This window comes from Talaromyces rugulosus, chromosome VI (assembly GCF_013368755.1).
Source record: "Talaromyces rugulosus chromosome VI, complete sequence".
NCBI classification, from domain to species: Eukaryota; Fungi; Ascomycota; class Eurotiomycetes; order Eurotiales; family Trichocomaceae; genus Talaromyces; species Talaromyces rugulosus.
The window spans coordinates 4,050,298-4,064,654 of record NC_049566.1 but is presented as its reverse complement, the minus strand read 5'-3'; the positions used below and the strand labels follow the sequence as shown (position 1 = coordinate 4,064,654).

At 51.3% G+C, this 14,357-nt stretch overlaps 5 protein-coding genes across 5 annotated transcripts; 4 read left to right on the top strand and 1 right to left on the bottom strand.

The window, feature by feature from the left end:
- Positions 1–390: 390 nt before the first annotated feature.
- TRUGW13939_11704 (uncharacterized protein) lies at positions 391–4,929 on the top strand (the record flags this gene model as incomplete). Its single annotated transcript, XM_035494809.1, has 5 exons — positions 391–2,059; positions 2,109–2,629; positions 2,682–3,136; positions 3,689–3,956; positions 4,027–4,929. The coding sequence occupies 5 exons, from the start codon at positions 391–393 to the stop codon at positions 4,927–4,929; spliced, it is 3,816 nt and encodes a 1,271-aa protein (XP_035350702.1).
- Positions 4,930–5,496: 567 nt separating this feature from the next.
- Positions 5,497–6,561, top strand: TRUGW13939_11703 (uncharacterized protein; the record flags this gene model as incomplete). Its single annotated transcript, XM_035494808.1, has 1 exon — positions 5,497–6,561. The coding sequence occupies one exon, from the start codon at positions 5,497–5,499 to the stop codon at positions 6,559–6,561; it is 1,065 nt and encodes a 354-aa protein (XP_035350701.1).
- Positions 6,562–6,965: 404 nt separating this feature from the next.
- On the top strand, positions 6,966–7,472 carry TRUGW13939_11702 (uncharacterized protein; the record flags this gene model as incomplete). The annotated part of the gene is made up of 1 exon (XM_035494807.1): positions 6,966–7,472. The coding sequence occupies one exon, from the start codon at positions 6,966–6,968 to the stop codon at positions 7,470–7,472; it is 507 nt and encodes a 168-aa protein (XP_035350700.1).
- Positions 7,473–8,216: 744 nt separating this feature from the next.
- On the top strand, positions 8,217–10,798 carry TRUGW13939_11701 (uncharacterized protein; the record flags this gene model as incomplete). Its single annotated transcript, XM_035494806.1, has 5 exons — positions 8,217–8,324; positions 8,388–9,311; positions 9,360–9,552; positions 9,603–10,448; positions 10,500–10,798. 5 exons carry the CDS (start codon positions 8,217–8,219, stop codon positions 10,796–10,798), a joined length of 2,370 nt encoding a protein of 789 aa, XP_035350699.1.
- A 188-nt stretch (positions 10,799–10,986) lies between these two features.
- TRUGW13939_11700 (uncharacterized protein) lies at positions 10,987–13,846 on the bottom strand (the record flags this gene model as incomplete). Its single annotated transcript, XM_035494805.1, has 3 exons — positions 10,987–12,058; positions 12,106–13,302; positions 13,353–13,846. The coding sequence occupies 3 exons, from the start codon at positions 13,844–13,846 to the stop codon at positions 10,987–10,989; spliced, it is 2,763 nt and encodes a 920-aa protein (XP_035350698.1).
- Positions 13,847–14,357: the final 511 nt, after the last annotated feature.

The following is a 14,357-nucleotide window of genomic DNA, read 5'->3' as shown; positions in this document are numbered from 1 at the left end:
AAAAGCATCCCCAACCGATCGATCGCTCGTGAAACGCGCAGGGTCGGCGTCACCGGAGAACCGACTCGCCGCTCGCCGATGCGCGTTCACTCGCTCTCCGACGTCGTGACACTCTGGTTTAGAAGACTTTTGAAGTAGCCTTGCAGGGCTGTCAACTAGTACTACTACTACTGGCCGTTGGTGCGTTGTTGTTGTTGGTTTCTTCTTCTTCCACTCCCCCATAGTAAATGGCACCGGCGCATTCCTCAATTCTGATTCTATCCACCACGCACCTCTGGTATCGTGTGCAGCCATAGCTAACATGGAGTCAATGATGGATTGGCTTTGGCAGCCGTCTTCGGTGCTAGAATTAATGTCCCTGGGGCCACACAGAAATCGGGCATCCACGGAATGGACATCGATCCGCGTTTGCAATCGGCCAACGACCGGCTGAACAAGGGCTCTGCCAGCCCAAATCGAGACCGCTATCATTCTCGCCAGCAGCAGCAGCAGCAGCAGCAGTACCAACAACATCGCCCTCTGTCGTATACGAATACTTCAAGGACAGACGACCCCGTCAAGGCGGCCAGCGACTATCACGTCTCCCCGGACTCGTCACACAGCCAAGTACCCGGATCAACGCCTTCTCCGCACGATGAAAATACGAATAATGTTGGGGAGTTTGGGAATTACTTGAATGAGATGTCGATTGGCCTCAGCGACGCCCACGACGACCCTCTTGCTGACTTGAAACGGCCGCGGGCCTGCGAAGCTTGTCGCCAACTCAAGGTTCGGTGCGAGTTGGATAATAACCATCCGTCCGGATCGTGCAAGCGCTGTGCCAAGGCGAAGCGAACATGTGTTATTACAGCGCCGTCGCGCAAGCGTCAGAAAAAGACGGACAGTCGGGTTACTGAACTTGAGAAGAAGATTGATGCTCTGACCGCCAGCTTGCAGGCTTCGAGAAGGGCAGCAAGTACTTTTTCGGACGAAGGGGCCCATGAACAAGATGTCGTTCCTCCTCGACGATGGCTGGGAGGGGGCCCTCCACCGCAGTCAACAACATCACACCCCAGCTCTGGAAATTCTCCTGCTCCGGCAACAAAGCGTACTGCCAGTGGCGACGTCAAGCCGAATTCTAGGGTAGCGACGTCTTATAATAGTGGCTTGTTTGCGGCATTTGGTCGCGACGGTGCTTCTGAAACGAATGAGGGAACTGCTTCTTGGCCGCAGGCTCAAGGACCGTTCCTAGAAAATGCCAATGAATTCGCTGATGTGATTGACCGCGGGGTGATTGATGTTGAGACTGCATCCAAGGCTTTTGATCGTTATGTCAATGAGGTTGCGCCCACCTTGCCGATTGTCGTGTTTCCCCCGGGAACGAGTATGTCATCAGTTCGACGGGACAAACCGAGTCTCTTTCTTGCCATCATGTCCGTTTCTATCAGCCCGTTCCGGCCAGAGTTGCAGATGCCTCTGACCAATGAAGTGCATCGTTTGTTTGCCGACAAGGTTGTGATACGGGGTGAGAAGACGTTAGAATTGGTGCAGGCAATTGTCCTGTCGTGTACGTGGTATAACCCGCCTGACCATTTCGAGGAACTCAAGTTCTTTCCGTTCATCTACATGGCTGTGGTAATGGCATTGGATATCGGCATGGGCCGCGTTACGCGAAGAAAAGGCAACAAGCAGCTGGGAATGCTGCGAGAGATTCTGGGCAAGAACCGCAGTTCTATGGACCCGGATTCGGTGGAAACAAGACGTACGTGGCTGGGAGCGTATTTTCTGGCCGTCAACGCCTCGATGGCTCTTCGGCGGCCCTTGCTTTGTCGGTGGCATCCGTACATGGACGAGTGTATCGATATATTGCAAACCTCGCGGGACGCACTGCCATCAGACAAGGTATTGATCCATTGGGCGAAGCTGTCTCATATTGCGGAGGAGGTTGGGTTCCAGTTCTCAATGGACGACCCATCTTGCAGTGCATTTTTGACCGATGCCAAGGTGCAATTTGCACTGAAGGGGTTCGAGAACCAACTTGACCAGTGGCGGCGCGAGATAGCGCCTGAGAATTATACCCGTAAGTAAGATCTTGGAACAATGATTTTCTGTATGGCTGACAAGACTAGTTTTATTGCGACATGCGGAGAGCATCGTCAATATATACATGCACGAAATATCAATGCACACAGAGCACAACTTTGACGATTTCAAACCTCCATACCATGATGGGTTTAGTGACGATAGCAAGATTACAAACGTAACGGCCGCCCAAGTCGATGCACTCACAGTGTGCCTGACATCAATCCACAAATCGATGGACATAATCACCTCGTTTGATTATGACGCGGTGGTTTGTCTCCCGACGGTGTATTTCGCACGCACGGCGTATGGATTCGTCGCCCTACTCAAAATGTTCTCGGCCATTTCTCAGGACAACGGGCTGGGCCAGGTGTTTTCGTCGAATGATCTCCGAGCAGAGCAATATCTGGAAAAGGTCATTACGCATCTGAAAATCAGCGGTGGCAAACCGGGCGGTCGAACGGCGGGCAAGTTCTGTATGATTCTGAACTTGCTCAAGAACTGGTTTGTCAATCGCAGGTTGGAGAAGTCGAAAACCAAGACTGGAAGTGCCCAGGCTGACAAGCCGGTAAGTAATATCTTTGCTGTAGTAGTTGATTGTTTGATGCTCATTTGAATAGTCTGTTTCGCATACTGTACTCCCACCCATCAACGAGGCTGTAGCTGGATCTCCAGAGCCATCAACTTCTACTCCGCTAGCAAGCCTTGTTGGCATTTCCTCTGGTGACGGACTATTACCCTCTACCACTGGCGAACCAACACCTGCAGCCGCATCCCAGCAATGGCCTCAATACGGCCCTGCCACATCGACGACTCCAGCATCAGCTTTCACCATGCCGCCGCAGGGCTTCGACATGACGGCGCAGCAGCAACCACCAGCCAACTTTGGCGACGCCACAAATCCGATGATGACCGGTATGATGGCCACAGCATCGCAGGCCGAATTCGCGGGGTTTGCGCCAGAGCTCGGCTTGCAAATGCCATTTGACCCGGAGGGACTGTTTTCGATTGGAAATATGCTTCATGACGGGATTTTTAATATGCCGATTGACGATGAGGGCAATTTCTACCCGGGGTAAATATCTGCACATGCAATATATGTTCCAATGGGACATTGAATATAATAGGGTTTGTATATACTTTTAAAAATTGAAGGCGTTGACTGGTATGGGGGAGGGGTACCGGGGGGGGGGGGGGAAACATATTATGGCTGCATGGTAATTAAATATAATTCTACTCATTCAACGACTAGGAAATACCCTAGACATAGTAGAATTCGATTCCAGTGTCTATTTGTAGAACTAGTTGACAAGGCTGATAACAAAAACAACATTAAATACGAGATCATGCATATCCCCCAGCCGCCCATGCATATTATTCGCTACCAGCCCGGATCGATTGTAAAATAATGCAGTAAAACCAACACTAAACAATCCGTAACTTTAGCAGATTGGTTTTTGGGTTGTATTGCATATTTAGTATGTGAGTCGAAATGAGTAATCGTTTTTGAGTGATGTGGGGGGGTATTAAAAGCTGGAAAAACTCAGAAGAATATGAATGATGTCAATACACTTCCATATACTCTATAAATATTACTTTCCGGCAAGCCAAAATTCCTTGACAATAGCATAGAAGAAAAAAAAAGGAAGAAGAAGAATATGGCAACAGACGCAGACGTCGAGGCAGCAACGTTCACTCGTCTCGCAGAGACAGGGTTGTTTGCGTGCTCAGCGCTCAAGAGGATGAATGGCGGCACAGCAAATTTCGTCTACAGCGGGAAACTGCTTCCTTCACAGGATGTTTTACAAGATGAAAGGCCAGATGTGGTTATTGTCAAGCATACGACAGATTATGTGGCGCTGAATCGGGCGTTCAAGTTGGATAGAGAGCGATGTGTGAGATTTAACCTTTTTTTCTACGTGCTCTTTTTCGTCTACGTGCCTCTATACTGATGGGTTAGTTTAGGTTTTTGAAGAGACGATGCTGAGAGCATTGAATACGTTTCCCCCCGTGCGTGACACGCTGCTGTCGCCGCCTCTCACGGTCAGAACGCCCAGGCTGTACCATTACGACCAGCAAACGTATACGCAGGTCATGGAGCATCTGGCCGACTCCAAGGATCTCAAGAGCTGGCTGCTCTCCGAGGAAGGCGGCAAAAGTGTCTCCCGGGCCTCTGCGACAGCGATTGGGCATGCACTGGGCGCGTGGATCGGAGCCTTTCATGCGTGGGGGTCCCAAGAGCAGCAGGCCGCGTTGAGGGGCAAGATGGCGCAGAATATACCGATGCAGAAGCTTAAGAATATGATCAACTATGAGAAGCTGCCGTCCATGGTCGATACATACCCGCATATTCTGGAGTCGAGTCGCGCTATCTTTGAACAGGCGCGAGATCGTGCTGCTGCGGAATTAAGTAGTAGTACTGCAGCAAGCGACACGCAAAATGAGGACTATGGACTTATCCACGGCGACTTTTGGACGGGCAATGTGCTCATTACAGACCACACGTTGTTCGTGGTCGACTGGGAACTGAGCCATATTGGTCTCCGCGCTTTGGATCTCGGACAGATGCTTGCAGAGCTGTTCGAGGCCAAACATTTCAAGGATATCGATGCGGCCGTGTGGATAATGCAGGGACTGGCCGAGAGGTATGAGCTGCTCACGCCGGACATGGCGTTTCGCGCGGCAACGCATGTTGGCGTGCATCTGGTGTGTTGGAGCGTGGTGCCGGGATGGGGCACGCAGCAGCAGATCGAGGATGTGGTGCGCATTGGCAGGGACTTTATCGTCAGGGGCTGGCAAAAAGATCGAGACTGGTTTATCAACGAGGGCACGTTGGCATCTTTGTTTGAGAGAGAGTATCGGTCGTGATTGATTGTATTTAGATTCCCAACAATGGATAGGGAAATGTCCGAGATGATTGACGAGTGACAAACCACAGTCTCGACGCCAAGCGATATAATTAAAGTCTTAAGGGTTAACGTCGCTTTGCAGCACCACAACTGCCATCGGCAAAAAACCAGTTTGTTTATCTTGAGCTGTAATTCGCCTGCTGTGGCCGCGGTGGAGAGCAGGCTGGAACGATAGGCCGAGAGCGACCAGCGACAATGGCCGAATGAGCCGGGGAACAGGCTGGGAGGCGAACTAGCATGTCTAGCGTGCTCGTTTTGTCGTAGCTGAAACGCGAAAGACTAAGTGTGTGAGACACGTCGACACGAGTCGGTGGTTAGGCTCGGTTGCTGCCTACAAAGTCGAAAGCGGAGAAAGCAGAGGCTGAGGCTGATTAATCCGGCCATCCGTATAACTGGCAGCTTTCCTCCTCTTCCCCCGCCCAGCCTCGCAACTTCATCCACCACTCTCGTTTTGTTGTTTACCTCTATACTCTGGCTGTGTTCTGACCGTGTTGACTGTCTTCATACACTGCTTTCATTTCATAAGATGGCGTCTTTTACAGTAGTCTCCAATTACCTGGCCCGGCGTGGAGACGAGCAGCCAGACCAGCCTGATGCCCCATTTCCCGTCTTGGGATTCAGCACCTTCGTGATCACGCTGATCGCCTTTTTCGTGGCTAGTGGATGTATCGACTACGTCTACGGCAAAGTCGTCGCGACCCTGGCCGCCGTTGAAGACCCGAACCCCGACGTCTACGTGCGCATCGAGAACGACCGCGATGTCGAGAACCCCATCAATGACGCCGACCTACCTCCCCCCAAGCCCATCACCAGCTCGCTCCGAAGCACCCTAGCCCATCTCAAGTCCCGTGCTGGCCGTCTGTCGCGATTCCGGGGCATCCGGCTGTACCTGTTGATTGTCATCGCCGTCAATCTGATCGCCTCTCCCCTGGCTGCCATCACCGGTAGCGGCCTGCTTGGCAATGCCCTGGGCCAGTTTGTCGCTGAAATCGTCGTGTCAAACCTCCGCGTCGGCTGGATCCATCTCGTCATCTCGGAGCCCTCGACCAAGTCGCTGTGGTCTCGCATTCCAGCCTGGCGCAAGACCACCATGAAGATTGCCCCGGCTGCCGCTATTCGCGCTGTGGCCTCGCAACTGGCGACATTTATTCCTCTCCTCGTTGCGTCTGGCACTAGCCTGATGGCTGACCCGACCAATATTGCCCCGACTGTGTTTGTTTCGGGCGGTCTGGGTCTGACTGCGCTCTACCTGGTCCTGTACGTGCTTGTTCAAATGCCGGCCGAAGTCACTTTCATCCGCGTTGCTGCGTCGATGCTGCCCGAAGACGACGAGGCTATTGTCCCCTTTGATCGCTCATTTGGCGGCAAAGTGACCCCCGAGATTGTCGGTGGACAGGGAAAAATAGGTATTGTCGATGCGTGGAGATCCTTCAACTGGGGCTCGCGCATGCGCTTCCTCAACGTCGTCGGCCGGGTCTTCCTCCTGCAGATTGCCGTGTCGCTGGTCTTTGCTCTGGCCCTAATCTCACAGGTGTTTATCTTTTTCGGCGACCGTATCCAGCAGTCTGGCTCGATTGAAATCACCATGTAATCATATATAAAAGATCACGATGTTCCTGGCTGTCGGACAACTCTTATGTTAATATAACTACTCTTTTGGTTTATCATACTGTGCTTGTAGCTCGTAATTATCGGTGGCGGTATATACATCCTCATGCGGTGGCGGTGGACGCTTTCGGCTTCACTAAACCGTAACTCTTACCCGCCCCACTCGCTTTCTCCCACTCTCCCTTTCCTTCAATAACTATCGCTGTCTGTCCTTGTCAATCTTCAACGCCTTTTTCTTTTGCTCAACCTACCAGCTTCCTTCTCTCTACGTCTCTCGTCCTGCCGATCAGCCGCCGACGTTCTCCCCCGCCGTCGATCCCAAGCGGCCAACCCCTCACCGTCACTCTCAGGTCTACACCAGACAAACACCGACAGATACACATCACAATGGCCACCTCAGCGGCTGGCCGCATGCTCTCGCGCCAACTGCAGCAAATGCAGTCGGACAAGGACATTCCCGGAATCAGCTGCGGCCTGGTCGACAGCAGCGTGTTTGAATGGGAAGTCATGCTCATGATCTCCGACGACTGCAAGTTCTACGGCGGCGGTTTCTTTCGTGCCCGACTCAGTTTCCCCTCGGAATACCCTCACATGCCCCCGAAAATGAAGTTTGAGACGCCGATTTTCCACCCGAATATTTACCCCAATGGGGATGTCTGCATTTCGATTCTGCACCCGCCAGAGGAGGACAAGTATGGGTATGAGTCCGCTGCCGAGCGATGGTCGCCCGTGCAAACGCCCGAGACGATTTTGTTGTCTGTGATTTCCATGCTGTCGAGTCCGAATGACGAGAGCCCGGCAAATGTAGAGGCTGCTCGACTGTGGAGGGATGATCCGAAGGAGTTTAAGAAACGAGTGAGGAAGTGTGTCCGAGAGAGCCTTGGAGAGGATTGATTTTTTTTTTCTCTTTCCATTTCTCTTTGCACTTTCTATTTCTCGTCGTTCTGATTTGGCCTATCCAAAAAAGCCATGATTACCCCTTCGGATCCTTTTACTCTCAACTCCACTCCGCACCTCTGATTCTCAAACGGACGCAGTGACTTTCGACATACTTTCTACAACAGCACAAAACAAGGTTTGATCCTTGATAAGTTGCATACTTGGGCTGGTTTTCTCAGCGGGTGAACCACATTCTTGCCTTTTTTTTGTTTTCTTGCCTGGATTGCATTTAGGTCGGTTTTCGGTCGGTCTCCGTGCGATGCGTGCATGCTACTTCTTTTTGATATGACTTTATGCTCATGCCCAGCGTCTTTTGTTTCGAATGGAATTACCACTCCGGTTGGAAGCTGGGGCGGCGTTATTTACTTTGTTTTCATACATGTTGATATATGGTTGGTAGTGAATAGGCATTTTCAATTTGGTCTTGTCAGTATGACTCATAAGTTGCGTAATATGTAGAAGAATATTTTCATCCACGTAATATGAACCTTTGAATACGTTCTTTCAAATATAAATTAATATTCAGGTGGTGAGTGAGTGATCTAATGTCCCAAAACGGAAGCCGCGCCAAGCCTTTTCTGATGAATGTTTTCCACGACCTTTTTTTTGATCTCTGCTCGACTCGTCGCAGGGCAAGTAAAATTATTCCAGCAAATTACAGTACAATGTGAACAAATTGCAAGAAAAATTTAATCCGACATGGGAGACGCGCTCGACCTCAACCTTTTCCCCTCTTGCTACAACTGCCTCTCATGGTCCGACGACGGCGAGCTGGCCATCGCCGCCGGTGACGCGGTGCATCTTCAGGTGCGCCCCTTCTTCTCTCTTGATATAAATACAAAGGCAGTTTGGTATTCTAACTGAATAAAGCTCCCCCAATGGAAACCCAAATGGGTGCATCCTCTCTTCGAAAAAGAAAAATCCACACCGTGGACATCTACCAAAATCCGCGCCAACGTCTTCACCCACCGCGAATGGGAAGTTAACTGGCCGTCAAACCGCGATGATTTCTCCATTGGTGCCGAGCAGTCGCTAGGCACTGTCGTCGCACTGGCCTGGTCGCCCCAGGGTCTGGGCAAGCATCGGCGCTGTGTGCTGGCTGTGCTGACGTCGAATTTGTTGCTGTCGCTGTATGAGGCCGATGGCCAGCGAAGGACTTGGTCGCGCGTCGCGATAGTTAATGATGCGATTGATGCGTATTTCCGTGTTGAAGAGAAGAAGATGAAGCAAAAAGGCGACGATTCTTCAAGTAATTTGCTGCGCAAGGGCAGGGTTAGAGCGTTTGCGTGGTGTTCGCCGTTGAAGAGTGAGGATGGTCACGATGATCATGGGGATGGTAGTGTGCGCTGGGGAGAGCAGATGCTGGCTGTGGCGACGGATGATAATGATGTCGTTCTTGTTCAGGTGAAGCGTGATGATGTGTCCTCGGTTGATAAGAGTGTCTATTCTTCCAATGTTGTCTCACATCTGGAGTTTGACCAGCAAGCCAAAAAATACCCTATGACTCCGGGGCCGTCACTGTGGGCAGATGCCTTGGAACAAAAGGCGAGAATACTGCATGTAGCATGCGGACCATGGAGGAAAATGACAGCATCTGCAGACGGCTTCGGTGCCATGATTGCGGTGGTATACGGATCTAGATTGCAGCTTGTCAATATACAAGCCGACACAGTTGCTGGAAAAAATGGCGAAAGAACAGTCAGAGCTCAGATGTCACACACCCCGGAGAAATGGCTCTCCGGGTTGGATTCGAGCAGTGTTAATTTCACCGGGCCCCTAGGATGGATTCCCTCAGTATGTTCCCTACGCTATAGTATGTGGAATTGGTGCTGATAGGAACAGGACGACAATAGAATTTTACTGGTGGTAGGATGTTTTGGTGGACGTGCCACTATCTGGTGCGATACCAGTGCCTATCTCAACCAGCCGACACCCAAAAACCAACCAGTGTTTCGCCAACTTTCCTTTCAAGAAGAAGGAAGTGGCTTCATCAGTATGGGTGCTACATACTACCAACACAACGAGCCCATGACCGGTATGTCTCGTCCACCGATACTATTTATGTCATACTGACAATGATGATAGGAATAGTAGCACTCGACAGCCCAGACACCCCCAAAGTCTACATAACCACACTGGGTCCAGTCTCCGAGACCATTGCCCTCTCTGTGATTGGAACACCCCTCGAAGAAACTGTAGCCAAGATGCGTTCTCCATGGATAGAGCACATGGAGCGCTACAGACAGCGCTACAACATCCAATACGAACTCGGCGACATGACCGTCGCGCGGACATGGGGGCTCGCCGCGTTTCGCGGCTGGCTGGCCGTTGCGTTCTCAATGCATCCTGGCGATGTTTTGGAGTATACCATCCGAGCAGAAGAAAACACCGTTGTTCTGTTTGTTCCCCCGGACGCGGACGCGGTATTCCCGACTCCGCCTGATACATCTGAAGAACATGTGGCGGCAGCCAGAGACGATATACTGAGGTTGATTCTATCCTCTGCTCACGAACTGCAGAAGAATGATACGCGATCCGCCAGACTCGTCTATGCAGCATGCATGTGTGCTATAATCACCCACCAGCCACAGGAGCAAGAACAAGACCAAAATCAAACACCGCTCCTTACTCTAACCCACAACGCGCTCACACATCTCTCCTCCAGTTTTGACCTTCCCATCACCGAAGAACTATCCTATTGCGCAGATATAGCCTCGGTTCCTATTACTACTACTACCACTACCACCGACACACAAGACATTAGAATTGAAACAACAGTCCTCACCCCCGCAAAACCAGCATTCACCCTCGAGGGCCCCGGCGGCTGGATATTCGAGTCTTGCCAGACCTGCTACCGACGGAAAAACGAGATTGTCGGGTTGAACTGGACGGGGTATGAGATGGCGGTTTGCGAGTATGGGCATCGATGGAGTAGGGCCCCATTTCTTTGTTGTCTTGGAAATAAACACTGACGGACTATAGACCGCTGCAGACTCACATTCCTCGCCATTCAAGAGCCGTATATATCACTATTCTGCTCTGTCTGTGATACAAACTGTCTCGCGCGGAATAGAGGTGTTGGATACACGTTGAACCGGGGCGATGTTGTCATGGCCGATAGTGACGAGACGAATATAATCAAGGGGGAAAATATAGAGAATGGGAACGGGCACGAAGAAGAACATGCAGAAGAGAGAGAAGAAAGAGTAGAACTGTATGAGAGGCTGTATGATCGATATGATGTTTGTGCGTATTGTGGGGGAAAGTATCAGGACGAATGACGACGACGAAGCATTAGAGACTAGTTCTAGAAATACCAATATCAAAAAGCATCTTGATTAATATACCAACGCGAGAAATATGTACAATGCTATCAATAGTAACACCCCTTATGTATCCACCGACCCATCGGTCCTTTTCTTAAATACAACACATGAACAAATCTCAAGCTATGTAATTGATGTTGTTACTACTGTATATACGGCGTCCTATTGCCAGTCCCATTCCCTACACACCAGCATTTTCCTTCACCTTCTCGCTCGACTTGCACGACGACGTCCATGTTCTTTTGGCCGAGATACTCCACGGTTCGTTTGCGCACGTCTTCGAGATCAGCGCTGCGAGAGGCGATGATGTGGATCATGCCAAAGGCTTTTGCCTCGGAGTGACCGTGGCTGTGATCATGGTCGTGGTCATGATGGTGATGGTCATGGTCATGGTCATGGTCGTGATCGTGATCGTGGGAATGAGAAGGAGAATGAGCATGGTGAACATGGCTATGGGAATGACCGTGTCCGTGACCATGGTCATGTCCATGGTCATGACCAGACGACGACGAAGTATCGTCGAGCCAGAACTTGGGAACCGTGTATCCAACCACACCCCTCAACGTACTGATTCCAGCGAGGGTGTCCCTCAAATTGTACTCGACATCAGCAGGCAACGTGAGCAGCAGCGACGACGCGGTGCTCGATACGAGCGGAACGGCAGAGGCAAAAATCAAAATGGCAATGATGCACGAGGCGATGGGATCAAAGCCCGACCATCCGTAAAAGTGGACGAGGATCGTCGAGATGACCACCGCCACGGACCCGAGTGTGTCGGCCATAATGTGCAGGAAGATGCCGTGCATGTTTTCGTTTCCGTGAGAGTGGTCATGGCCATGCGAATGACCGTGATGAGCATGGTCAAAGGCCATGATGCCGACAAGATTGACGGCAAGGCCGGCAATACTGACGATGAGCAGTTCTTGAATTCGACGCATTTCGCTGCCGGACATTAACCGCTCAATAGCCTCGTAGACGATCTCAACGCTGATGATCATGAGAAAGATCCCATTGGCAAAGCCTGAAAGGGTGTCGACTTTGCCATAGCCATAAGGGAACCGCTCGCTGGGAGGCCATCTGCTCATGACTGCGGCCGACAGGCCAACGACAAGAGCGAGGCAGTCAAAGAACATGTGAATACTGTCGCTAAGCAGGCCAAGTGAGCCGGTAACAAACCCGTACGTCAGTTGGACAAGCATGAAGCCAAAATTAAGACTAGTCTCGTTAGCATGAAACTTTCCAATTCTGAATGAAAAACATACCACATAAAGTAGAATATCCGTCGAGAGTCCTCCTCCAACAGAATGCTATGTAAAATTGGCCACGATTCTCCTTTTTGGATCAAAAATTTTGTGACAAATGACATTTCGGTCTTGAAACGCGTCGGCTCGCCTGGTTTGGGGTCGTCAAAAAGTGCCGCAAAATAGCAACCAGTCGCCAATATCGACCATGACAAATGAGCAATGCGACTGGTCTCTTCGTGTGGCGCGGCACTGGTGAGTACCATGACTAGAGCTGCCGCCACAAAACCCACTTTCTGACGAGAACGCAGTCCAAAAGGCGAGGAGAATGTGTATGACAATGCAAAGGTGCCAGCCACAGCTAGTGCTTTGATCAAGTCCAAAAACCCAAACGAAACTTGCGAATCATTAAACGGTGAGGTTAGGATGGCCAAGATGGCAACTGCTCCACCAGCAACCAAGGTGAGCTGAACATCTTCTGGAGACGCAGCCAGCGGACTGCGAAGTAAAGCCAAGGTTTGCTGATCAGCAAGGGCAGAAAAGAAATCCCCCAGCTGTGACGCCGAGTCGACACTCGGTTTCTGAGTTGCCGGGATGGAATCTCTTGCGGCAGGAAAAGGCGGACGAAGAACGAATATCGAAACTGCGAGTGCAACATATCCACGAAAAGGTTGGGTATCAATAGGAAAATCGTATCCAAGCACATTCAAGACCACAAACAACGACAAAACGAATAGCGATGCTTTTTTACTTCCGAGCCGTTCTTGCAGTGAGGCGATTTTTTCGCCCTGGTTGAATATTACCGGGATACCAGCTGCATACGTCAAGCCCAGCGCGAGAGCAACCATTGTTCCACCAATAATCATCCCAGAGTATATCGGAAGCGCAATCGACACGACATGTATCAAGGCCTTTTTCGCCGAGCCAGCGTTAATCTGTACACTCGTCATGTTCGGAAGAGCCTGCCCAGCTCGGAGGCGTCGAAGTAGGGATATACCGCCAATGAAAAGCATCGTAAAGGAAACCAGAATCAGCGTGCGCCACCATACTGTATCCACGGATGTTTCTGGGGAGTATGTCTTCATGAGCTTTTTTTTGGCAGCCGCCGACTTGAGCATTCGCCAGACTTTGTGCGATGTCGGTGCCGTGTATGCCCTTAGATACCACGATAGTACGGACCATGGCAGCGCCGTGAGAACGCCGGTTACGAGTTCATAGCTGTTAATTGTTAGCGTTATATTTTACAACAGCTCAACGCCCCAACATACCTCAGTGGAATCTGCTCCGAAGCTTGGAACGGAATTGAGTATGCGTCTGAAGCTTTGCTTGCTTGGACCGGGTTCTCCTCGGAGCCGTCTGGTTTTATCCCCAGCCCATTGCTAACCAAGGAGTGAGAGTGCCTGTGGCCGTTCGAGTGCGAGTGCGAGTGCGAATGCGAATGTGAGTGTGAGAGGGAGTGTGAATGGACATGCGAATGCGAGTGGGAATGACCATGGGCGTCCGTCGCCGGCGGACCGGAAGTCGAATTCAATTCATGTGTATGCTCCTCATGGTGCTGGACATGGCCCGGAGAGTGATGTTCATGGTCATGGTCGTGGGCATGGTGTTCTTCCTGAATGCCGCCCTCATTGATCACTGGCGATGCAAAAGTAGCCTGTGACCAGTTCCCCGAGCGCGTGTGGCCGCGCGGAGGTCTTCGACTGTGTCCGAACGAGCCGGAGGGCATGTGTGAGACGCCCGGTCTCGTGGACGAAGTTGACATTGTTCCTAGCCCTCGCCGGGTATGAGATCCAACAGCATTTATCCTGAAGCCTTTATCTGCCGAAAGACATTGGGGGGGGGGGGGGGGGGGGGGGGGGATCAAAGGTCGATAAGCGGGGGAGAGCGTCTGCGCGGCCGTCAAAGAGCAGGTTAAAAAGCGAACACCGACTCGGGCAGTCCGATTAATGGAGATTCTTGCTCTGCCGGTCTGCAACAGCGTGGCATACAGGAATTGCCAACAGAACGAGATGTCAGCCTTGGTCTGGTCACTCCGGTCGTCGTCAGTTGCAACTCTGATGAAGGCCCGCCTTGGCTGAGCGTGGCCAATCGGCGCCGACTGCGTGCGCAAAAAGGGGCGGCTTTTTCTTAGTGCACGATAAGCAGCAGCCTTGCAGCTCCCCGCATTAGTTCGCGACAATAATAATATTACGTTCGTCTTTGCTCGACTGGCAGAGCTCTGACTGCCTTGTCGTCCTATGGCTGGTTTTGGGAAGTGCCGCAGCTCGATGGTG